The sequence below is a fragment of the Vanacampus margaritifer genome, chromosome 1, assembly GCF_051991255.1.
Source record: "Vanacampus margaritifer isolate UIUO_Vmar chromosome 1, RoL_Vmar_1.0, whole genome shotgun sequence".
Taxonomy (NCBI): Eukaryota; Metazoa; Chordata; class Actinopteri; order Syngnathiformes; family Syngnathidae; genus Vanacampus; species Vanacampus margaritifer.
Window position 1 is genome coordinate 32,335,455 of NC_135432.1, and position 27,522 is coordinate 32,362,976.

At 40.8% G+C, this 27,522-nt stretch overlaps 1 protein-coding gene across 1 annotated transcript in view; it reads left to right on the forward strand.

Moving 5' to 3' along the window:
- The first annotated feature begins 213 nt into the window (after positions 1-213).
- Positions 214-27,522, forward strand: part of LOC144037375 (adenylate cyclase type 6-like) — a 50,180-nt gene continuing 22,871 nt past the window's right edge. The window contains exons 1-3 of the mRNA XM_077548824.1: positions 214-413; positions 4,858-5,106; positions 5,180-6,119. Coding sequence (XP_077404950.1) covers positions 5,087-5,106; positions 5,180-6,119 — 960 coding nt within the window. The 5' untranslated portion in view covers positions 214-413; positions 4,858-5,086. The remainder of the gene's footprint in view (positions 414-4,857; positions 5,107-5,179; positions 6,120-27,522) is intronic.

Genomic DNA, 27,522 nt, shown 5'->3' on the forward strand with positions numbered 1-27,522 from the left:
TTAGTTATTTCGTCAGTTTACATGAACTATAATAACACTGAAACACAGACCAAAAAAATAATGCTGTTCAGAATAGTCACCTCCTGCCCTATACAGTAGGCTATATAGTCTGACGATAGTGTACTGTCGAACACGACGCTTAAGTTTTATTTGAAAAGCAACACCCGGAAGTGTGATATCGTATCGTATTGCCTCCCTCGTCTTGATAGCGGTGCTCGGGAGCCCGAGAGGGTCAGGGGGGAGGAGATGCAAGGGAGTGGAGCAAGACGATTACAGGAGGAGAAACACAGGGTGACCAATTCAGCGGCACCGTCCGTGGACAGCTAGCCCCGCCAATGGTCCTCCACCCTGGACGCTCCCTGCGACTTCTTCGCCGAATCGGCTTGTCCGCTGCGGTCGCGGAGATGATCACGGTGAGTCCGCGTCTTGCTCTCGAGCGAGCTGCCTCTTGCACCCATAATGACAGACCGACATGTGTAATATATGTCAAACCCGCACATAAACACACACACGCTGGCACATATACGTCCCAGAAGCTGTTGCACAGAACCGCCTGGCGACTCTCCGTCAAAGTGGAGTGAATGACATAGCTGGAGGCCGCCATTCTGCTGCTGCTTGTTGGCAAAGGAGACGCGGCCGGTGCATGTTTTCCCACTCTGACGCTAATAACAACATATTCGGTATCTGCGTTGGACATTCGGGCTGCGCCGTTGCCGTGTTTCTTATAGACCCGAGGCTGCGAGATGCATTTGAATAAAAGTCCCCAAAAAACTGAAACTGAGTTTGTAACAAATTGCAATCGCCGAATGATGCTGAGGAATGTGCAGCGGCAATTGCATGTCTCGCTGTCAATAAACGATTGCGGAGATACTGATGCGCTCGAATGGAAAAGGCTAAATGGCTGCGAGCGGCGTGTCTGTGTCGGTCCACTGGCCCGCTGGACGAATGGTCCCCGCTATGGTTGTCACATAGGCCACGCTGTTATGTAACAAGAAGCCTACGCTGTTTGAATGCGGTCTCGCACACACGGCCTGTGCGTGGCCTTTTCCCTCCTGCATTTACATCACATCATTGTATTTGACTTGAACGCGGCAGTGCATAATGTAACATTACTTTCCCCGCAGATCGCGTGATTATTTGGAACATCTGGACCGCAGCTAAAGATGCGCAGCCTGACTAGGGCATCACGTCGAAAATAGAGCGAGCCGCTTGATGAATGACTTTGTTTGGTGTGTTTGAGTGTGTACGTGTAGTGGGTTAGGGAGTTAGCGCCAATGTAGCGGCAGTCCGGTTAAAAAATGGCCCCTGTAGGAATAGTCAACCCCACGCCCTCTCTTATCCCCACCCCGCCCATCTGCCGCCCGCCCTCCCTCCCAAGCGAGCTCCACGCTCGTAGCGACCACCGCGATGCGAGTGGGTCCACGCGGGTCGACCTTGTGTAGGGGAGAGGAGTGACGAAGCCGGGGAAGGTGGAAGGGAGGAGGGGGTGTCTCTTTGAATCTGGTCGATGGAGGAGGAGGGAGGAGGAGGAGGAGGAGGGCCTGGACGTGCAAGAGAAGGCACAGGCAGGCAAGATGTAGTGAGGAAATGCTATTTTTGCTTCATCAACACAGCATGCTCCCCAGTTCAAAATGCAGGTCTGCAGGCCTGATGCCATCAGCCAGCCAGGTGCTAAGAAGACAGATGTTTTAAATGGCAGTGCAAAGTAGACTCACTGCAGAAATAGTGAGAAGTGTGCAAGGTTCTAGTTTTCATGAGTGGCCGACACTTGTTTTGCAGCATTTGAATCGCAGGTGTAAGGTGTGTGTCACAAAAATGCTGTGTCATCACATGCGCTTCAAAAGCAAAAACAAACATTTGAAGTGAGATCCAGATGGCTTACATAAATCCATAAAAATATGGTATATAGAGTACAGTATATAATGATATTACAATATTAGATCATTTAGATTTGTTAATATGAAATTCAGACAATTTTGACATAGGAGGAGGTTTCAACCCAACAGCAGCAATATATAAAAGATCCACTCCTCAACTACAAAGGTGTTGAAGCCACCAAAAAATAACCACATACTGTGGAAGTTTTTCCCATGCAAACGGCTGCCTTGCATAAAAATTAAAGATTGTACAAAATTGGTAAACAGCAAACCGACCATTATGTGCAAGAACTTTGAATTTTGTGCGTGTTTTCACAAAAATCAACTTGCATAAATATCTTCTTATTATTATTATTATTATTATTATGCTATTTTTGTCCTACATTTAATTCAAAATCCCAAATAAATATAATATTATTTTCGGTACTTTATGCAGGTTTAACACTATTATTATTTACATTATTCTCCTCCATTGCGTTGTTTTCTGGTTGGTAGCGTGTTTTTCTGCGACTGATGCATATTGATTTTAGTGATGGGAAAATGAAGCTTCATGAACCACTTGCGATATTTTTAATTAGTGTTCTAGACGGTTCTTTTGGTTTAGGGATAAATAAACTGGCAAACCACACTCACTTTCTTGGAAGAAAGAAATTAGGTCTGGAAAGGCGGTATGAATCAGCTGGAATAAAACTCCATCTTCCTCATCATAACCCTGAACAGGATAAGCAGTGTCAACTATGGATGCAGCAGATAATTGTGGAAAACACTTAAGTTTCAAATGCTATTTAGTCTAATTCATAAAAATTGTCTGCCGAACACCATCTTAATGTGGTGTTTTGCTTGCCTCTATAGACAGGCCAGCCACTACTCCACATACATGTGCAGTCAAACTGGTTTGCTGATTCACCAATAGCATTGGTCACTGAGACACTATAAACATTACTGTCAGTGTTAGCATGCAGGAGGTTTTTGTGATTTTAAGGATGTGCTGCAGGGCCCTCATATCCAGCCTTGCCATGGTGAATATTATCTACTATTGCGATATTCATCTTGACAGAGTCCTGTTGTCCAGTGGCATTTATCTGTATTTATTACTCCTTCATCAGTTGTGATAATAAAGTGCAAGTGCAAAGTACAGTAGTTCTCTCAAAATGCATTACCAGAAGGAGTGTCTTCTTTGCAAGGGATCACAAAGTGTTGGTTCATGTCAGATATACCAAACACTAAAATCTTGCTATCACCATAGTCTACGATTTAACCGTACTGTCTCACCCAATCTCTAACCATCCATTGGCTTGTCCTCATAAGGATTGACATTAAAACCACCAACCCATAAAATGCGGGTGAATTTGGAAGGGTGGCGAGAGTACGCTCACTAGCCACTTTGGTGGGTTTATTACCAGAAGTAGCACTTCTGTTACTTCCCATATTTTCAGTGATTGCTTTATAACGCGAAGCCTTGAAAAAATGCACGGACTTGAGAAGGACCGTCTGTACTGACCCGGATCGACAGACGAACACCTGCTTCAGTCGATGCTCAGTCCGTCCGTGTATTTCACGAGTTTGCGTCATAAAGCACTCACCGCGAACGTGGGCATTTGTCGAAAATGTTGGCATCCGTCAACAACAGGGCTGACGGACAGACGGAAGTGCCCACCTCTGTTGATTATAAGGATGCATGATCGATAACTATCAGGCAGATAACTAACAGACTCAGTCTGGTATCAATAAAACGGGGCCAATAACAAGAAATGCCTCAAATACACCAATATTGGTCTGGCTACCGCCACTTTAAGAGCGTCACGTGCCAAGCCTCTATTGTATGACATAATACGTAAACATGGCACGGCCATCATATGTGTGGGATTTTTGTTTTTGGACTTTAATTTGATTCCAAGCCGATGCCACTTTGCAGACCTCTACAATGTTATGGCTACACATGTTGGTTCTCTGATAGACAACAAGTTGTCAGGTTCACAGCAACGACAATCTGGAAGGCTCTCAAAACCATTTATTTGTCAGTAGAATATAAACAAGAATATGGTACACGTTGTCCTGAGGGATAATGCGAATATAATATGATCTGGGCTCTGAATGAATGTGGACTCGCTAGGCTGTGCTGTTAGCATTAGCTTCAGCTCACCATAAGCGCGGTTGTGCTGAGCTAAAGAAGCACATGTGATTTTTGTTCCAGTACTTTGGTCAGTGAAGCGCTTTTGAGGACTTATCGAACTGAGCCTTTTGTAAAAAGTTTGGAATTTTTGTAAGACCAAGCACTTTCTGGTCTTTGGACCCCTTTTGTTCAGCCTCTATATGCTGCACTTTGCTTCAAATTGTTCATAACGCCAGTGTTGGCTCTCATGGCTATGCGGATGAAATTTCTATCAGCGTCCTCAAATGACAACAGCTCAATTAAGATGTTGTGTCACTGTAAAGCAAATTAACAACTGGATGAACCGAAATGTCCTTCAATTAAACCAAAACAAAACTGAGATAATTGTTTTTTGCAATAAAGAAAAGAGGATTGCTGTTAGTAAACACTTGGAGTCACTGTCTTTAAAAAACGAAGACCAAGACCAAGCCCGAAACCTTTTCGGACATGTAGGTGTAATTGTTATTTTCTTTTCTTTCTATGTTGTTTTGACTTTGTTGTTTTTGAGCTATTTTTTCTCTCTCTTTTGGTTTGTTCACACATGTGGTGTATATCATTTGCATGTTCAGTGCTGATAGATTCCGACCTGCTTTTTATCAGTCATATCAAATCAACCACACAGCCTTATATAAAGACCATGCAAACTCCACGCCAGAGCGCCTGAGCTGAGATTTGAATCTAGATCCTAAGGCAGAAGTGCTAACCACAAATTCACTGGGCTACACATGCTTGACCTTCTCATCTCCAAAATGGATTTGTTTCTCAAATGTAATCACAGATCTTCAATGTTTGAGTAACTCTTGCTCTCTATCTATATTTCTCCTTTAGACCCAGAGAAAACCGTGGAGATAGGCCTGACAGCAGAGATCGGTCCTCTCACAAACCTTGGTGCTTCGATCACGTCTCTGGAACAGACATCTGGAGCTTTGTAGCACACATTTTGACCCCATCCATTCACTCTCAGTGTGCAGCCCTGCAGTGTGGCTCAGAGAATCCACTCAGACCTTCTAAACTTCGTATAAATGAGTGAGCCGGCTGCGAGGGAAAGGGCGGGGATATGTACCAGAACCCCAACAGGTAAGATGCCCCAAAAAAATCTTGAAATGTACAAATTTGTCTTTAATTTCTTTGCGTCACTTTGTTCACACAGAATGTCCTGGTTCAGTGGTTTCCTAGTCGCCAGAGTGGATGACCGTAAGACTGCGTGGGGGGAGCGCAATGGCAAGAAGTCCAAACGGAGGGGAGGCTCATCTCTCTGCAACCCACGTTACATGAGCTGTCTGCGGGATCCAGATGCAATGGAGCCTCCCTCCGGCGCCCCCCTCCACCAGCACCATCGTGGAGGGATGGCGGGGGCCATGGGAGGCGGGAGCAGCTTTGGCGCCCGTTGCGGATGGCAGGAGGACCACTACGGAAAAAGGGCCGGGCCCCATAGGGAAGGGGTGGGGCTGAAGTCGGTGGACTTGGACTTTGAGGATGGGGAGCTGAAAGGCAGGACAGGCGGGTGTAACGGAGGAGGTGGCGACATGGGAGACGACAGCGGCAACGGTGCAGCCGGCGTGGTGACAGCTGCCGACTGTTGGCTCAGGGTGGTGCAGGTATTCCAATCGAAAAAGTTCCAGTCCCGCAAACTGGAACGCCTATACCAGCGATACTTCTTCAGGCTCAACCAGAGCTCTTTGACCATGCTGATGGGGGTCCTCGTGATTGTGTGCGGCATCATGCTGACCTTCCACTGTGTCCACGCACCCCCTCACGTGGCCTATTCGTCCGCCTTGTCGGTGGCCATGGCGCTTTTCATGGCTCTTATGGTGGTGTGCAACCGCAACGGCTTCCATCAGGACTACATGTGGATGGTCAGTTACCTGGTCATCGGCGTCTTGGTGTCAGTCCAAATCTTTGGAGTGCTCATGGTGGCACCCCGGAGTGCTTCAGAGGGCATCTGGTGGTCTGTGTTTTTCATTTACATCATCTACACCCTCTTGCCTGTGAGGATGAGGGCGGCGGTGCTTAGCGGAGCTGTCCTGTCCATCATACACGTGATCACCACCTGGCAGATCAACCAAGAGGACGAATTCCTTTGGAAACAGGTAAGAAAGCTTGACATCTGACTGGTTTCGCTGCTTGCTTTGCTCATCGTACTTGGTGATTGGTAAACAGGACAGAAAATAACTTGACAGTTGGAGATTTGGAAAGCTTTTCAGTTGGTCCCATTGTTCCAAAAGACCATACCAAGGGTTTGGAGTGAAAAAGTTCAGAGCACACTAGAGCCAAAAAGGTCAACATTTTAACCTAAAGCACCCAAATAGAAGAGGAGCAAACATAGAGGACATTTAGACTGCAATAGTCTAGTATTGTCTCACCAACTCATTTCATGTCATCCTGCCATAGCAAATAGAAACGTTAAAGGCGATTTCAGACTAGGGATTTATTTCATTTTTCATTTATTTATTTAAAAGAAAATAAATGAAAGGGGGCAGAAAAAAAAGTTACATTTAAGGGATGGGCAGGGCAATCAATCAAGTACTTGAATGATTGTTAATAAGTGTGATTGTGCGGAATTGATTGCGGAGTCGTTACATTTGAAAGTAATTGTGGTTAATTGAAGTGCACTACGCTGTAACCAGCAGAGGCACTGTTGTTCAGTTTTTCATTGTTTTCTCAATACAACTATGGCATCAAACTAGGATGTTTATAACATTCAGTGTGAGATTAAGATTGGTGGCAATTAGAGTAATTGATCATTTTCATGTAATAGATCCAGGCATGTAATCAAATGCCCATCCCAATAATTATCACTAGCACCTTTACACCATGCACCAAATTATTGTGCAAATGATATTTTGCTTGGATTCCTCTAAAGACAGTTGATGCAAATGACTGCCGTCATAATTTTCAACTATTAGAGTATAAGTTAAATTATTTTAAACAAAACTCTCTATCATCCATCTAACTGTATTTTTTCCAAAGATGAAAAAAATAAACTGCACTGTTCCAAAATATTTAGCACAAGTTTGCAAACATGTTTTGTTTCTTCTTTTTTCCCCAGCATTACAAGGTCATATTTACTGAATTCAAAAGCTATTTAAGGCAAATACATCATAACAGTTGAAGTTCCATTTACATTTTAATATAGCACCACTTTGATGGCAGTTTCACAATTCTTGAATCCATTGAACCAGAGAGTATTTGGATCGTTTCTGCTTGAATTTCTTTGCAGGATGTCAAAATCACCTCCTAGAGCTGCTGCTTGGACTGTGTACTAATCTTATAGATGTTCCAAATGTTCTCAACAGGGTTTGGGTCTGGGAAGCCAATGATGCAGAGTCATTCCTTGCAGCATGAGATGGTGCATTGCCTTGCATGAATATGATTTTGTGATTGAAGCATGGTTCTTCTTTTTGTATCATGGAAGAAAGTTGTCAGTCAGAAATTCCACATACTTTTCAGAGTTTATTTTCACACATTCATGGCAGGGACCCAAAAGGGGCCGATCAGCTCTTTACCCATGATTCCGGCCCAAAACATGACTCCGCAACCTCACTACTGGCGTTGTAGCCTTGCTGGAATGAAGATACTACTCAATCCATCTGTACCATCCAGGGTTGCACGGCACTCATCAGTGAACAATCTAATGTTGCAGGGAATACCTTTGTATAAATGGCTGCAATTTACTGTATATAAAAAGACCTCAAGACCGGGTGAGAACCTATGGAGCATCCTCCAAAAAAGATCAGTGTGGGCAGCAGAGGCACATCCAAACAGCAGCACTGGGAGGTTATTCTGACATCCCGCCAATAAATTCAAGCAGAAGCTTTTGAACACTTTAAGATTGGTTATGAACTTAATGCAGCCCTACGGGGGGCACAACCCAGTGCAAACTGTAGGCCGGTCCCAAGCCCGGGTAAATGCAGAGGGTTGTGTCAGGAAGGGCATCCGGCCTAAAACTTTGCTAAACAATTATGAGCATTCATGTTAAGAATTCCATACTGGCGCACTAATAAGCACTTAAATAGGCGTAACTGTCGCATCCCGGCAGAGACAGTAACGACATGCTATTCATGTTTAAAATAGATTCAATAAAAAAACGTCAACTTTCCAACGGTTGAAATGGTCCAAATCAGCGCTTCCCCCTTTAGACTCCATTAGTTTTCAATGACAAGTTGGTAGCAAGCTACCAGCCGTTCTACCCATAATGCACCGCGCTGCCGAGATGCGAACTTCACTTGTTATGGTGGGCCAGGAAGTAACTAATGTTTGGTAAGGAAGAAATGGAACGTCACATAAAAGGAACCCCGACTGTAATGACAAGTTTGGTCCATATGATTTATTTGGTTGTTACTAACATATCTATTGGATGCATATTTCAAAAATCATTTCCAGTTTAATACATTTTGTAGGAACTTTATTTGTACATACGCCATTGTTGTTCTGCGCAGCGACGTAGAATGGCAATGTGAAATGGGTATAAAGAAAGCGAGGTAAGGCGCATGCGATTGGGAGAGCTCTGGAGAGCACAGCATGGGGGAGGGTGACTCCCGATCGCATGTTGTTTCTTTAGGAACGCTACGGAGGCTTACCTCGCTTTCTTTATACCCGTTTCGCATTGCTCGGCAGAGGACGAGCGGCCATTCTACATCGCTACACCGAATGTGTGTGACGTAAACATCAATGGTGGCGTACTGTATATACAAATGAAGTTTCTAGAAAATGTATTAAACTGGGAATGGTTTTTGAAAAATGAATCTCATAGTTATGTTAATAACAACCAAATAAATCAGAAGGCACAAACTTGTCATTACAGTCAAGGTTCCTTTTAATGGATGAAAGTGAAAAGGCAGTTAGTCCTGATGACATACCTGTGGAGGCATGGAAGCATCTCGAAGAGGTGGCTGGAAGGTTTTTGATCATGTTCGTTAATAAAATTCTAGAGTATAAGAAAATGCCTAAGGGTGCCCATTTTCAAGAACAAGGGAGATGTGCAGAGTTGGCGGGAACTGTTGTAGAATGAAGTTGATGAATCACACAATTAAGTTATGGAAAAGAGTTAGAGCTAGACTCGGGACAGAAGTGAGTATTTATGGACAACAGTATAGTTTCATGCCTTGGAAGAGTACTACAGATGCTTTATTTGCCTTGAGAGTGTTGATGGTGAATGCCAGAAAGCGTTGCATTGCGTCTTTGTCGATCTAGAGAACGCCTATGATAGGGTACCCAGAGAGGAACTCTGGTACTGCATGAAGAAGTCTGAAGTGGCAGGAAATTGTGTTAGAATAGTACAGGACATGTATGAGCAGTAGCAGAAATTGCTGTTGGTGTGTAAGGAGTTTAAGGTGGAGGTGGGCCTGCATTAGGGATCAACACTAAGCCCCTTCCTCTTTGCATTAGTGATGGATAGGCTGACAGATGAGGTTAGACTGGAATCCCCATGGATAATGTTTGCAGATGACATTGTGATCTGCAGTCAAAGCAGGGAGCAGGTGGAGGAACATTTAGAAAGGTGGCGGCATGCTCTGGAAATGAGAGGAATGAAGAACAGAAGCATGACGGACTGTATGTGCGTGAATAAGATGGGTGGTGGAGCTTGAGTGAGGGTGCAGGGAGAAGAAATAGTGAGGGTGGAGGACTTTAAATACTTTGGTCCAACAGTCCAGAGAAATGTTGAGTGTGGTAAGGAGGTGAAGAAGCGGATCCAAGCAGGTTGGAACAGATGAACGGGAAAGTTTATAAGACAGTGACTGACAGAGGCCGTCCATGATGTCCGGATTAGAGACAGTGGCAGTGTGGCACGGAAGAAACGACAGGAAGCAGAGCTGGAGGTGGTGCAAATCAAGATGTTGAGGTTTTCATTAGAAGTTACCGGGATGGATAGATTAAAAATGAGGTCATCAGAGGGGCAGCCAAGGTCGGATGTTTTGGGGAAAAACTTAGAGAGAGACGACTTAGATGGTTTGGACATGTCCAGAGGACAGACAGTGAGTATAAAGGGGTGATGAGGATGGAGCTGCCCGGAATGAGCGTTGAGAGGAAGACCTAAGAGAAGGTTGATGGACGTAGTGAGGGAAGACATGAGGGCAGTTGGTGTTAGAGAGGATGAGGTCCCTGGAAATCCACTTAGATGGACAATGACATGTTGTGATGACCCCTAACAGGACAAGCTGAAAGCAAAAGAAAGAGACAAAAAAGAAGAGGGTAGGATTTGAACTTGTAGCCTAAAGTTTGAGCCTTGTGGTTTACTAAAGATTTGACCCAGATCTAATTTGACGAACATCTCTGAGAGATGGGAGCAGTGTTAGTGTTCATCTGTAGGCAAATATGCTTTTTGGCCCAGAGATCAGATCTACCATGTTCATCAGACTGCCACTTAAGTCTGCTATTTGAGTTTGGGACGGTGGAGCTCGGTGGGTTTCTGTGTGTATGTAGTTTTGCCTTCAAAACTTCAACACAAATATGCCCGAAAGCATTTTGGGTGAACGAGAAATATAAACTTAAAGACTGTTCAACCAGAACAATGCGCTGTTCTAACTTCTTCTTAGATAAATGCAGATTTTCTGAAAAGTTGCACATCATGATGAAATGAAATTATGTAAGAGACCAACTTTGTCACTCCGATAGTTAAAGTAGGAACAAGTGTATCTTATGTAAGGATTATCACCTCTATCTGTGATAGATCATGTAGACTCTCAGAATGTCTCAAGTGGTTCCTGTCAAAAAAATCTGTGCATTGTTCCCAATTAAGCACAGCAGATTATACGACACAGTCAGATTTTCTGATAAGTACACATAGAGTACTCTAAGGACAGAAATGAGTGAATTTAAAACAACAAGTGATTTAATTGTTTACTTCATTTGGTGATTCAACCTTTGAATAGGATGCTGCTGAGGAATGGGCTCTTTGCACATAATCTCCCGTGATGACAAAATGCGGCTCACTCTTTTCCGGTTTTGAAAAGTTCTACATACAGTGTTTACAGGGCTTACCCAAAGTACCTTTCACCACCAGACAGACATCGTCTTTGTTAATTTTGCTCGAGAGCACCGAGCAACAATTTTGAGAAGGGCTTTAAGGAGCATGCCTCCTTCTACATCCATGAATATGAAAGTATAAATCAATATTGTTTGCTCCATATAGATTACTAATAAAAAATTCTGGTTACGATAGTGATGTGTCACTGTGTGTGGTATTATAGTAATGTTAGGAAGAATATTACCTGTTATTTAAGCAAAAAATAGCTACATTTATGTCGTATGTGTGTTTGACTTTTTCCAAATCTGTTTAGATACTTAGTTTATAATACAGTACATGTCAAATAAAGTCTGACAGACATGGAACGTGTACAAGCTATCTGCTTCTGCTTCGTAAAGAAACTTGTAAAAAGCTCACAGTGCTAATCTAGGGCAGCCTAATGTAGGTTTAGCCTCATTTTACGTTAAAAGAAGCGATCGCCGTCTTCGGATCCACACACAAGCGAATCTCTGTAATTCAAATCCTAATTTCAGTTCTTGGATCATTTTCTTTAACGAGCCTGTTTCTCTTTTTAATCTTTTGTTTTCATGGACTGCGTGTCCAGGAAAGCAAATTCTCTCACAGAGCAATACATGTAATCACGAGTTAGTTAAACAGTGTTGGGAAAGAAATCCATGGTTGCTAAAAACGCCATTAAATATTGATGTGCACAAGAAAACACTGTTTGTGGTATATTGTTTATGTTGCTTTTAAAGCGAACCCCATGATCTTTTAAAAAGCTCATACACGGCTATTTACTTAAAAACTTACTTTAAAAACATCCATTTTGAAGTTGACCCTCCAATTTAACAGAACATGACATATTTTACAGTATATACATCAATTTCAAAATGTCATCTCAGTACCGTATTTAGAATGGGCTAATATTGGGTGAGCAGACATTGTGGTAAAATGTCTGCCATGTTTGTCACCACGTCACATCCACCAACTGACATGCACTGTTCGGCTCAGTTCGAACAGTGTGTTGTTTGTGCGTCATGCCAAGGACCCGGGGGCTCGCTGAAGGTCAGCGGGCCGAGTTAGGCAACCTCGGCTGGACGACTCCGTGCTAGCGTTGTATGACAGTGGGCGAGTATGATGATATTAAAAAGGGTCACTCGGGTCTCTGTGTCGTCACATAAGAGACACTTTGTGCATTGACCCATAGTGGTGAGGATGAGAGCAGTGGGATTGGGGGCGGGGTTACAGTATGGTGACCACTCACATTTAGATCCAATGATCTGTCTTATATAGCTAAAAATAAATTCATATCAGACTCAACTGTGATTTTTTGCAGCCATTAAAAGAAGGAAAGCCATATGAAGCAACACATTCATGGGAACTCAGTGAACGCAGTGCAATCCATCACCCGCTTCGACAATGTTTGCCTTCGTTAAGAGAATGAATGCTGTGAGATAACTGCGGCTCAGCGATGCTGTGTGTTTTCCTAAGGTCGCCTGTGTACTATGAGGCACCATTTTACAGTGTCATTAATCACGGCTTCTCACTCGTGTGTATTTCCTCTTTCTCCACTCACTCATTAACCCCACTGGGTTTCTGGCTGCAGTGATGGTTCCCGATCCTCGTTTTTCTTTTTTGCTCTCTGCAGATTAAAACAAAAAGGTATTTGCAAAGGCAAGCCTTGTTAATGTTGATTGTGGTTCAGAGTGTGGTTTTCTAGATGTAAAGTTCATCATGTAACAACAACAAATGTGTTGTAGCAAATGGAAAAAGCATTGTATAAATACATAATGGAAATATGAGGATCAATTCTGAACCGTATAGAGGCACGTACGTTTTTTTTCACTTGATTGTTTTCTTAAGTGTTTTTCATATGAATATTGATTGCAGTTATGACTTTACTACCGCTTTAGCGTAAGTCAGACTGCGATGCCTTCTGACGTACAACTTTTGGGAGAAGCAGAACTCCTAAAGAAGAAAAACGAGGTCCCCCTCGATTTGTGTTTATTTGGGAGCTACTGTATTTTAACAATACAGTGGAACCACAGAGGCAGTGGCGTGAAAAGGTGGGGAGGTCGGGGGCATCCACATATCAATAGATGGGGCATCGGAATAAAAATAATCTTCATCAACATCTATTAGACTTGTCTAATGAAATAGACATAAGGCATAATTGTGTGGAGTTAAAAATATCAACACATCAAAAAACTTGTCATGATCACAGTGACAGTATGTCCTGGAATGTTGCTGTGTGTGAACTGGCTGTTGGAGAAAATGTGACATGATTCCGAGAGTGATGATGATGTGACATGGTTGGCTCTTGAAATGGAACTTCCTAAGTTCCTGTAAACATAGTCAAAGCCATCTGCTGGTGAGCTGCATTGCTTTCGGCACTGTGTGTATCTTTTTGAGGGTCTTTTTGTTTGATGCACATAATACACTATTGTGGAGTTGCTGAACCATTTTGTTAAACATAAGAGGCCTTTCAAAACGTGCATATAATCGATGAAACATGCAACAGCTTGTAACGGTGATGTATCAAGTTAATCATTCTGCTCGTTTTCCGGATCCTCAGACTTCACAGCTGAAACAAATTAGCAGGAGTTGTGCAAACATGACTATTTATTTGTGTAGAGATATGATTTAAGGTTAGGATTCATGATGAGAATATTTGGTTGTCCTGAATCAGCAAAACAGAATGCAGTCGGAGAAAGGAGTAAGTGATGTGAAAATCACGATGCATGGACCCAACGGTCCCAAACTCATGGCCGGGGGACCATTTGTGGCCCGCAGGATGATATTTTGCGGTCCCTCTATTTCACATCAAAGTTTAAATGTTAGTGCGGTCCCCACCTTTTTTGCTTTGTCATTGCAATTTTTTTTAATTACTTGATAGCTCAGGCTCATGACAGCGTTTGACAAAATGTAAATCTGAAGTGACACCAAGTGGAAGGAAAAGATACTGTATGCTGTGACCCAGTCCCACTTATGTCTTTTTCAAAATCTGCCTTGAAGTGAAAGGTTGGCGACGAGAACAACCAATTTCAAGAAAAACAGGAGATATTTTTTGGGGGGAGTAAAGGGTCACCCTGACTTGTCTTGAAGGCACAGATGAAGTTGCAGTGTTGAACAAATCAGATGCTGAGGAGTATGCAGAGAGATGAGAGAGACCCCTGCTCTATACAATAACAATTAACAAGGCAACAAGGACAGGACCCAAAATGGATTTTTGAGGTACGTTTGGGACCAAAAACTATGGCTAGGAAAACACACCACGTAAAGCAAATACAGTATAAGGCAAATGTGTATTTATCTTTTTAAGCAATTATCTCAGCTTTGAATACTTGAAAATGATTATATATTTTTTATTTTTATCTTCATTCATGTGACATTTGTTTCTAAAGTAAATACAGAGGTAGTGCTGTGATTAACAGAAAGGAAGTAGTTTGTTACATTTAATGAGCAAAAATGTTACTTACGTGGAACGCTTACTTCATATTTCATATTGCATTGCTCATTTAAATAGTGAGTGAAATTGTGGGTTTTATTTCCTGCACCCTGTGGGTTTTACTCTATAGCCAAAAGCAATGGATGCTTTATCATGGGCTTGGTGGTGACTAAAGGGCTGGAAGAGCAAACAAAAAACAAAAACTTCTGCTAACATCACATGGTACGTACAGGCTTATCAGAGCTTTTGTCAGCGCAGCAGGCAAGTGACTCTGTTCCCCCTTTTTCTTTACTCATGGTGCACACGCGGTCCAGTCAAAAAAAAAAAAAGTGTCTCATGTTATATGGGTCTTTATATTGGATACTTTGCACCTTGAAGGCTGGGCTGTGGAAGAAAAAAAAAACGGATACAGGACATGTTGATTTTCTTTCCATGTGTAATGAAAATAAAACCCTTTGTCTTAGTAATTACAAATGTGCTATTGTTTCTGGTTAAGATCCCATTTATGTATGTTTCAACCTCAGTGACCATATCTCGTGAGGTGTACTGTTCATAATTGTTGGCCAAGCGAGCACATCAATACGATAGTGGCACTGTATGTCCCCACTCCCAGAAATACACCAGGTGTAGCCACACTTTGGACCAAATCCTAATTTGATGGATTTTTCTTATCATATCAGTAACGACGTGGTTTTATGCAGTATGTTTTGTCAACTAGATATGAGAAGTACTTTATGTATATATATATATATATATATATGTATATATATATATATATATATATATATATATATATATGTGTATATATATATATATATATATATATATATATATATATATATTAGGGGTGTGAATTGCCTAGTACCTGGCGATTCGATTCGATACCGATTTAATCACAATACAAATCTATAAATTGATTATTGCTATATATTTTTTTTTTACTCAAAGAAAATACTAATCAGTAAACTTGTACACTGTAAGATTTGTATGAAAATGTATTTATTTATCTGAAAATTCAGGCTTATAACTGAGCCACTGCATTTAACAAACAGCTTTCAGTCTGTTTCATGTTTGAACAGCACTGAAATAAAATATTAAGGCTTAATATTCCATTAATATAACATTCTTCCATGCTTAATGTGTGAATGCTAACCCTAAGTAAGACGTTTTGTTGAATATTCTCATAAAAAATGGATGTTTAAAAATCGCCGCATATTGAATATATTCGAGAATTGCGCGCTGTAATATCGCAATATATTGTGGAATCGATTTTTTCTAACACCCCTAATAAATAAATAAATATATATATATACAGTATATATATATATATATATATATATATATATATATATATATATATATATATATATATATATATATATATATATATATATATATATATATCTATATATATATATATATATATATATATCACTTTTTGTATAAACTCTGGTTGTCAGTGTATAACTTTGTTGACATTGTATAGAGACATCTTTGCTCTAGCTCAATAGACTTTTGGCCAAGATATACTCAATGTTTCTAAGGTCTACTTGACAAAAGGTGCAACACAAATTATTGATATTGTGATATATCATATATCATTATCTTTTCTGGTACAGTACGGGAATGCCAGAATCGGATGCCAATAGTGTTGCTGTTTGACCTCCAAGTAAAGTATGTGGAGTTGCGAATAGTGCTGAGCTTGATGTTCTAATGCGTCTTATTAAAGTGTATGGGATTCTGTGGGGTATTTTTTAAATATGTTGTATTAAACAACATAACATACACGGCAAAATGAACGGTTCCTCGAACATCTTCCCAGTGGGGCGATCGCAGTGGCCAAACCGGATAGGACGTAGTAGAGCCAAGTTGTTACCTGCTGGCTGTGTGTGTGCATGTGTTTTTTCTCCTCCTGATTCGTCTCATTTTGAAATAAATTAACATTAAGGCTTATCGCTGCGTTGCCAGTTTTTGTTCTAACCGACGGGAGGATGGGATGAGCTTGTTTCGGTTTGTTTTCAACGTGAGAAAGACATGAAACGGCACCTTCTACTGATCGAAAGCCATTCCGGAAAGAGAAATAAACGGGTAACAACTCAAATATGTTTAAACACACACTCCCAAACACAGAGGTCACAAAGTCCACCATACCAGTGACACAAAGATGAACGAACAGGACATCCTAATTCTTATTCAAATGGGGCTCCATTCCATTGCATTTCAGCAGCAAACAGTTTGCTATGGCACTGTTCGCCGCTGTATAGGTCACACTCGATCTTCGAACGACTTCTCACTTTGCTTCTCTTCTCATATGAGTAGCAGCGGTTGCGGTTGGCATCAAGACGTGAAAAGACAGACAACATACAGTAGTCTTTCGAGACGATGACGTGAAGACAAGCGACGGGTGATCAATAACCTTTATTGTAAAAATGAATGGTTAATGGCGCCATAGAAAACATCCACGTTCTCTCAACTGTTAGCCTGTTTTCAGCAGACTCGCTCGCAAACCTCTCCCACCCTTCCACTGGCCTCAGCCCCAGATTCACTCATCCAATCACAAATCACAGACACCTTCATTGCCTCACAGACAGACGGATCTTATAAAACTCTTGCAACAATTCATGTAACACAACTGCATCTTTGCGTCAACGACAATACAGTATGACAATGCATTCCCTCCTCTCGTTTTTTTTTTTGTATACTATTTCAAACGAGGGAGTTAGCAACCTTGCAGTTGTCTTATGCCTGTGCAACTGGGAATGGCGAATTGAGCGAGCTTGTGTTTGGAGATACAGTGAATTGACAACTGAAAAAAATAACACTAGTATAATCGATCACGTAGTTGAAAGCGACTTTAGCATCGACTACAAAAAAATCTTTAACTACTACTACATATTGTTAAAAGTGGAGAACTACATACATACACCTGTTTCTCTGTGTACATTTTTTTAACCATCTGTGAGCATGAATATTTTAAAACATATCTATCATCAATCACTATTAGATTTTTGTTGTTTAATCACATGTTGGATGTTGTTTGTTTATGATCAAAAAGTCGCTCTTAATAGCATCACTGTCATTACCAAATGACAATAGTACAATAATATTGTATTGGGGTCTCTCTCAAGTATTAAATGTGTTTTTTTTGCGTCGTTTTAAAAGCAAAAGGATCCAAATCACAAAACTTTACACTGCGTTAATCCAGTCATCTTTTCACAGCCTCACAGATGCGAGTGGTGTTGAAATGTTCCCGTGTGCATTATGCATCGAGAAGGAAGACTTGGATCCCATCGGAGCAAGTGTCAATCTATGATCACCTGTGCAAAGCTAAAGCTATAGAACAAGGTGCCATGCACGAAGGAGGTGCATGAGGACTCCACAAATCCGACATTCTCCCCACGCAGTTCCTCCACATGCTACTTAATAAATCATTTGTGTGATTAGCGTGGCAGCAGCATTTGAAGTAGCTCACAACTATGATGGTTGCTGACTGATGCGAGCCACATCACAGCTTGTCTTGACTCAGGAACGTTAAAGTGAAGAGAACATAAGCAATCTCAACTAAACGGGATGTGTGAACTATATCTTCCAAGTTTCACAGTTTTATAATTGACTGACTTTACATGGACACGGACACATAACCAGGGATGGACGAGTACGGTATCAGGCCAATATCAGGCCTTAGTTCAAGGTATCAGTATTTGCGACGGTGGCCCTCTTGGGGCCGCTTTACAATGTAAAATTATCCGACGTATTTGGGGGAAATTTAATGTATCAAAATTACTGGTATTGGTACTTGGTATGGGTGAATACTCAAGAGGTGAGTACTCATACTGGTATCGCTCTGAAGAAAAGTGGTATTGAATATCCCTAGTAAATATTAGAGCTGTCAAAGGATACATTTTTTTTAATCATGTTAATCATCAATCCATCCATCTTCTACCACTTATCCGAGGTCGGGTCTCGGGGCAGCAGCTTTAGCAGGGAAGCCCAGTTCTCCTTCTCCCCAGCCACTTCGTCTAACTCATTGGTGTCAAACTCCGTTCCTGGAGGGCCGCAGTCCTGCAGGTTTTGGATGTTTCCGTTCTCCAACACAGCTGATATATGATCAGCTCATTAGCAAGCTCTGCATAAGCCTGATATGATCCTGCTGATTGGATTCAGCTTGTGTTGGAAGAGGGAAAAATCTCCAAAACCTGCAGGACTGCGGCCCTCCAGGACCGGAGTTTGACACCTACTCCTCCAGCGGGATCCCAAGGCGTTCCATAGTCTCTCCGGCATGTCCTGGGTCATCCCCGGGGCCTCCCGCCGGTGGGACATGCCTGGAACACCTCTCCAGGGAGGCGTCCAGGAGGCATCCGAATCAGATGCCCGAGCCACCTCAACTTGTTCCCCTCAACTGCGTCCCTCCCGGATGACCGAGCTTCTCACCCTATCTCGAACCCGGACACCCTGCGGAGGAAACTCATTTCGGCAGCTTATATCCGGGATCTTGTTCTTTCTGAATGTCATACGCAAACATGTGTTAAATGCTTTAATGCATGTAGTTATGTTGATTGCTCAAACACAACCTTTCACGTAACCATCCGCTGTCAAGCTCAAGAATCATCTGTCATCAAAACGAATAGTGTGATTAATCGATTAATTTGCATTAATACATGATTAATGCGATCATTTATTGTGATTAATGGAGTTAACACTTTAACAGGATATATATATATATATATATATATATATATATTCGCGCACACACCACTCACACATACCACGGCTGCTAGTCACTAAGCCAATAAGAAGGCTGGAAATGAAGTACCAGTTCAACATCACTTCTGAGAATGATGGGGAATAAACAGCATTGCTAAGTGTCTCCCTCTGTGCCTGTGCTCAGTTGGTCCAGTGGTTGCCATGGAAACAGGTATGACTCAAGCTGCCGAGACCCAGTTCATTCTACTGGTGTACAGTTAGGTAATTGTCACTTCAAACCCCACAGCACACCCCCCCTCGCCCCCCCCCCCCAAAAAAGACTAAAACATATTTTCAAACCGTATTACCGCTCTTCACTTTGAATAAAGGACATTGACGTGTGACTGAGGGCTCCGAGCTTGTCCGCTGCTTTGCCACCTCCGCTGCTGTCGTAATGAGACGGTCCATAATTAAACATGGGTCATATGAGTGGGGTGGGGGTGGTCAGGAGTCAAGAAAGAAAGAAAGAAGGACACACCGGATGTGGTCTTGTTAGTCGGAGCTTATCTTTGATAGCATGTCTTTTAGGAAACAGGCTAAGTTAGGGCATGTCAAAAGGCTTTTTAGGTCCTCAATTTCAACCCTTCTCCCGTATATTTTCCTGTTCTTTAAATGAAAGCACGTTGGCAAGTCCAGTGACAGAACACTTTAGTAGTCACACTCTCTCCACAGAAATCACACCTGCATGATTGCCAAGTGAAATGTGTGGTGAGGAGTTTGACACCGCCAGGACCCCCCAGCACGTCCCTGCTCAAATATACAGACGCATAGCTGAGGAAGACAGATTTGCATATGAAAAGAAACAAGATTTTGTTAACTTTCCTAGTTTCGATTGAAGTCTTCAGCAACTTCTGTTAAAAAAAAAAAAAAGCACCGCACAAAACAACCACATGATGTTTGTATTTAGTTATGTGACCAGTTTGGCCCTGGCAGATATTCTCATCATAAATGCTCATCGTCTAATTATGGTCAAAGACTTTTGCGCTGCATCGTATTTGCACAATAGACAAGAAAATAAAAACTGTTCGGAAAATAAGCCAGCACGAGTGCAGGCCTTATATCACAGTCTTTCTGTGGACGGGGATATTATGCTAAACCATTGTTAATTATTGCATGCATTGTGATAAAACAACAACAACTATATTTTCACAGCTGCCAGATGTGCGTATAATGATGAATGAATGTACAATCTGTGTGTTAAGTGAAAGAAATTGCAGTTTCACGTCTGTGTACAAGAGTGACAACAGCGAAAACCAGCAAGTGGAAGCACTTAAAAAAAAAAAAAAAAAAAGGGAAAATGTGATTTCTCTTTGGCTTTACACCTTCAGGATTTTTGGGGTTGAGCACTGATCAGTGATTTTAATTTGGGGTCATTTAGTTAAGTTTATAATACTACAACATTATACAGTATATGCAGAGTGTGGGAGGAAATCAATGTCCGTGCTGATGGTTGGTTCTCTTCTTGTAATAGTCTTTTCGCAGAAAAAAACAAAACTCAGAATATCCTGATGACTGTACATAGTCTTTGCCTAAGCAAAAATATACACAAATACAACAAAAAGAGCACAAAGAGTGCTGTGACGTGACGGCCATTATGCCTACTGGAGTGCGGTGGCGGGATCGATACTGACAAAAATGTTGATGCATCTGATGTCACTAAAATCCATTCTCAGACTTAACAAACTTGAGGTACTGTATTTGCAGTATCATAGCAGAAAAATAGCAGTACAGACAGAAGGAGCGAGATGACATCTCCACTCAAAAGAAAGTAACGGTTACATATTGGAAGGTAGCACCAAAATCTATCAGTGGCGGTCAGAATTCATTTGTGGCGCATACTGCTGGCGTCGGGCCGAAACCACCAAAAAATAAAATTGTTAAAATTAATATTTGTTCAAAAATCTATAGGCTACCAACGGTCAGTCCTCACGTGTGGGTGTTATTTATTTATTTATTTGTACTAATGATTGACTCATCAAAAGTGTTGATAATGTCTTGCTTTCTTTTTTTTTCTTTTAATTTTGTATGCGCGTCAGTATGTGCATGTGTGCGCGTGTACTCATTATTAAAAATCCCATACCGTTCAGCTAAACCGAATACTTCAGAATCCAGCTAGAGTCGTGAGGTCGTCAGGAGACCCGAGGAAGGATCAAAGAAAAGAAAGTAAAGTGAAATCCAGCACCGACCAGACATTACCTACTACCCACCGGGTTACCAACCAGAGTCTTTCACCAACCCCAGAAACATCTAAATTCCAACAAATTAAGGAGACCTCAAGAGACCAAAGGAGAGACTGAGAAAAGGAAGGACGGATAGATGAAGCAGAGTGAGATCCACAGACTTCAGCCTCCACCGATTCAACGACCAGAGGAAGAAGCCGATTGTATTTGAATTTCGATGGATGATCGATAGACTTGCTCTCTTTGTTGGTGGGCTGTTAACGGCTGAGCTAACATGCCGTATTTAGGCTCTCCTGAAAAGTAACTATTTTAGAGGTACAGTACAAGGTTTTGGCCTGACGCCAGCAATATGTAGCAGGGATGTGATTTTTCCGCTAATTCGCGGAATTCCGCTTTTTTTATCTCCCCCCCAAAAAAAAAATTTCGATTTTTTTTTTATTTTTTATTTTTTTTAGTAGTTCATTGTGTATGCACATGACTCCGACAGATAACATCTTCTGCTATAACAAAGACATTTGTGGTATGCTCTAATATGAGTTACTTTTCATTTGGTCATGATACAATTATTTGTTCATGAAATTTGAACTCTTCAACATTATTTATGTGTTAACTTAGTAATCACATTAGTTAGATATAATGATATTCTCAGTGATAGTTTTTAAAAGCAAAGGCAGTCCAATGTTTTTGAATGTGACTGATTTTGAGTTGACTAAAACTGCCATTTTATATGGGATAGTTCAATATACATTGAAAATTTATGCTGTTGTTTTATCTATTTCTTTGTCATGTGAGTGCATTGAAAGTACTTAAAAACACGGAAAACCCATGAGCACCCCTTGTCCCCCCACCAGGGCACTGCCCTGGACCTAGCTGGGTGCCAGCGGCCCCCAGACCCCCGGCTAAATTTTCAGATAATTTCACTTTGGTCAAATCACATCCCTTTTTTTTTTTTTTTTTTCACAGGAGAGCTCAGTATTGTTCATTCGATTTGACATCATCATTGCTCTCCTTTTTTTTTTTTAAATCCAACAAATCAATTAAAAAAAAATTAATAAATGTTTTATTTTTTATTATTATTATTTTTTTAAATACATATACATATATATATACACATATACACATATATATATATATATATATATATATATATATATATATATATATATATATATATATATATATACCCTTTTTTTTGTATGTGGGTGAGTAGTCAGATAATTTCACTTTGGTCAAATCACATCCCTGATGTAGGAAACAGTGCGGCTTTCGATCAACGATGCCATTGATCAGATTGCTTTAAAAATTCAAACATTACAATCACAAAATGTGCATAAAATGCAAAATATCAGCCAATTTGGTATGGGTGGAAAGTAGAATTTCTATTAAAAATGATGAATTACTGAAGCAATTTGCTCCAAACTCTGCAGCTGGAGCAAGCACTGAGCGCCTGTAGCTGCAGTTAGTGTGAAGGTGGGGCTTGACTCGTTATCGAGTGCGGTTCTGGTCATTTGTGATAAGGCCGTGTGTAGACACGAGACCGTGGCTGAGTACACAAACTCAGCAGATGCTTGGCACGGCGCACGCACTCTCTCACAAAGGCTCATGTGACATTGGGCACAAGTGTGCGTGGGAGGAGGCGTGGAATCCAATAAATGAAACGGAAGGATATTGAATTAAGTAACCTCTCAAGCAAAGATAAGGTGCAACCTGATCAACCCCGGATCTTACACAGATGTTGAAAAGAGTTACATATGCTTTTCAAAGGTCGATCCGATCAGTAACAAAGTCACAACTTCCAGCTGAAATCAAGCAGTGCTGAACTCATTCCGGTTTCAGCCCGTTTGCAGCGCTGCGCTGCTCTAAATTGTTCTGAAGTACGTTCAAAGTCCGGCAACATCACCCAACGCTGATTTTACACCACAATGGTTTTTTGATGTGAAATGTTGGCCTTTTTTAGGGAGCTTACAAATTACCTACAAAAATGTAAACATTTTCTGAATACACACACACAAAAACATGATTGGAGGGTTAGGGTTAGGGTTAGAGTTCAATAAAATTTGGCATATGCTAGAATCTGATTTTACAAGTGTTGATTTTAAATTGCAACACACAACTTTAATCGCTTAAGGTGCTCACACTATATTCACAAGGTTGAGACTTGACTCCTCAAACTGAGTCCTCGTCGCTGTTTCGCTTAACTCATTTACTGCCATTGGCGGCTACAGGCGTCAAAAATTCATTTGAACTATTTCTATTAGTTACATTTTTTTTCCACTTTTGTTAACAAGAGTATGAAAACCTAGATTTGTTTTATTGTACATTTAGAACATATAAAATTTGTGATTAATCTTGAGATACTGTAACTAGTGAAGTCATGCGATTAATTACGATTAAAATTTTTAATCACCTGACGCCCCTAATTTTTAATAATCTTTTCTTTTTTTTTTAATCGCGTCAGGCAATTAAATTTTTTTATTGTAATTAATTGCATGACTTCAATAGTTAACATCTGTTCTAAATGTACAATATTTTTTTTCTAGGTTTTCATATTCTTGTTAACAAAAGTGGAAAAAATGTTCAAATGAATTTTTGACGTCTATAGCCGTCAATGGCAGTGAATGAGTTAAGTCCTCTAGGTGTCTATAGCACACGCTTTATTTCATCCCTCAAATTGCTAAGGCAACTTGCTTTCGCATTTCGTGTTCCATGTCGTGATCTGTGCCCATGACCCCCCCTCCCCCTCATTTTTTTAAAATCTGAAAATAGATGCAGACGAAAGTTGGGTGATGAGATAAATGTGACTCTATTACTCAGGACGAATAATTTTTTTGCCGCTTCGTAATACATCTGTTAAAAGGGTAGTTTGCCGTTATGACACTACTAGCAAGATTAAAATGTAGCGTCTCTTTACCCCCGCATGAGTTTCTGACCAACGTCATGCCCATCATTAAACGTGCACTGTTAGCACGGCTGCTACATTGCTCACATGACTTATTAATGATGAGTGTTACATTGGTACCTTTGTTTTGATTTTGGAGCTGTCCAATTACTTACGAGGCTGAAACCGAGGTTGCTAGGTGTCCCGCAGGGTTGCTAACATCGTGTACACGGCAAATGATTGACAAGACTCCTTAGTCATGCCTTCTGTTCTTTCTCTACAGTCGTTGATAGGATTTTCCTATACATTTTAATATTCTATTGTCAGGAAGAGACTGTTTGTACCCATTGGAGTGACTTTTTAATTATTATTTTTAAAGCGGCTAGTGAGTTGAATTCCTTCTGAGAAACACGTACAAACGAAAGTACAGTAGCAGAGACATAGTGCCCATTTATACATTGCAAAAGTACAGATATATCATCGTGTTGGAAAGTTTTGCCAAGGTTGCCCCGTCTCACCTGTGCATTCTACTTGAGGAAAGGCTGTGATAGAGCTTATGTTGCATTCAAGGATGGTCGGAAGTCGGACTTATCCCAGTTGGCTTTTCGCAGTTCCGACCTGAAAGCGTTCATGACGAAAGTAAACAACCAAAATGGCAAAGAGTGATAAATTGTTTTTTTTATTTTGGTCCTCTAAACTCATTTTGACCTCCGGCAAACTTGCCTTCTCGCAATTTGGCTTCATTCATTGGTTTTATCTTATTTCATAAGCATTCCGTACAGTTCAGTAGTTCTCCGTGAAATTTCATGCAGGGAGATCAGATGCACATTTAGAACAGATATAAAAATTTTGATTAATCGTGAGTTAACTATTGAAGTCATGCGATTAAATACCATAAAAAAATAATAATCGCCTGACACCCGAATTTTTAATAATCTTTTTTTAAATGAATTTATGGCAGTGAATGAGTTAAGCCTGAATATTTTTATTTCAATGCCGTTTAACCATGAAACAGATTGCAACAGATTGTTAAATAAAGTGGCTCACAGTTATAAGCCTAAAGTTTCAGATAAATAAATACATTTTCGTACAAATCTTACAGTGTACATGTACAAGTTTACGGATTAGTATTTTCTAAATTTGAGGTAAAAAAAAAATCGCAATAATCAATTTACAGATTTGTATCGGGATTAATCGGTATTGAATCGAAACATGACCTATGAATCGTGATACGAATCGAATCGCCAGGTACTAGGCAATTCACACCCCTAATTTAACGTATTGATTTATTAAAGATTGTGTTTATTAGTAGTGGTATATAGCTACCTTGTTTTTGGTTTGATAATTTTTCGATCAAAATTATCTCCTTATTTTGCTTGTCAGCAAAAACTGAATTTTGTAGTTTCCTGAGTGTTACATCTTATTTCAAGTTAACTGGCATTGCACTGTACTCTGCACAGGTTACTCTCTTGTGTTAAGTGGTACGGCAGGGGGTAAACCATTCTCCATAGAAACTTGTTGGTTGGTGTTACCTTTTGGAGTCACTCGACTGTTGGGTGTCCAGCAAGCGTTATGTTAGGATCCGAACACAAGAAAAACGTTGTCATACTGCTTTAAAGTACAAGAAGAAATTCTTGCATCACGTTTCAATACCTTAATCAACTTTAAGTCAAAGGGCCTGATTCCAATCAGAAGGTATCACAAAAATGCAAAAAATAATCAAAATGCCATCACTTGAACCATACGGTGTAAATCCAGGCTAAAGAGCATCCCTATTATGACATCAAAGAATCAGTCAGAACATTTATATGCATACAATATGTTCCCACTGTGGAATGTTGCTGTGATGCGCCCATACAAGTCATCAGTGCCCTTTTCTCCTTGGTTGGTTCCGGTCCTGTACCGGCCCTGAACCCAGGTGGGGGTGCTGCAGGTCTTTAGAGGAAAGCTGCGGAATGTGGGTGATAGTTGCTAAGTGAAAGCTGTGCAGCCTGGATGATAGTTCACAGTTTTCGTGGGTGTGAGTCTCGGACCAACACTCGTGCAGAACCTCGCGCAGCGCTGCGAAAAAAATCTGCACGCGGGGAGCAAATGAGAATTGCATTTCAAATGGGTATCACGGCTCCCTCGCTCATGCAGGAGAGAACCTTTAATGACTCTGCTACATGAATGCAGCTTCTACTGTAAGCTGACATCAGAGAAGATGTAAAGCAGGACTGTTAAAATAAACCGTTTGACTGATTTATCCTCGCAGATGCAACTAAAAGGAAGTATTTGACTAGATTCCAAGTGCACATCCTGCAGCTTCATTCATTTGACTGTCAAATTCATGTTTAGTTTTTTCGAGACTTCTACCAAAAAGAGAAGCTACCTTCCTCTGATCTGCATTCGGTTTAGGTGAACGGTATGGGATTTTTTTAATAGGTTTTAGGTGAACTAATGAATACACACACACTCACACGCACGCACATACACGTACTCACCCACATACAAAATAAAAATGTATTTAAAAAAATATATATATAAAAAAAAAAAGAGAGAGAGAGAGCAATGATGATGACATGTCAAATCGGTAAAATTACCGAATGAACAATACTGAGCTCGCCAGAGGAAAAAAAAAATTATAAAAAATAATTTATTTATTTTGCAAGGCTGAAGAATAATATCAGCCTGAGCTCTCTGAATTGACTTTTTGACACAAAGTGTAAAATGCTCTTAACGTTTCCCTGTCGGTGGATTTTTCACAATAATGGAAGTCTCACTTGACATTTTCCCTTGCGTTATTAATTAATTTAACTAATTTATTAACGTGAAACAGTATGAGTCAACTTACACGACTTGTTTGTTGAACATTATATCATCTCTGCTGCCATGACCAGCCTCATTGTATACCTTTCGTCCCAAACACCTGCTCTGTGTGTGTCTAACAGCTTGTGTGCACCCCATAGTCAATGATGCGTTCAGGAGTGGCTCGGAAATTCATGTGACAACATGAAAAAGGAAAGGGATTTAATTGTTTTGATCAGGGATAGATCGGCGCCGATATTGGGCATTTTGACGAATATCGGTATCTGCCTTTAAAAAAAATAAAAATAAATCTGACGTCCGATAATAGATCAATTTAAAATTGTGTTGACCTCAGGGAATGATTTATTTATTCAGTTAGCTTTAAAAGAGATGCTGCTGACCCTAGTAACTCTCTGCATCTTTTGTTTTTGTTTGGAAGTAAAACAAAGATGCATTCAAGTTGAACATTTCAGTAATTTTGAAATGATGG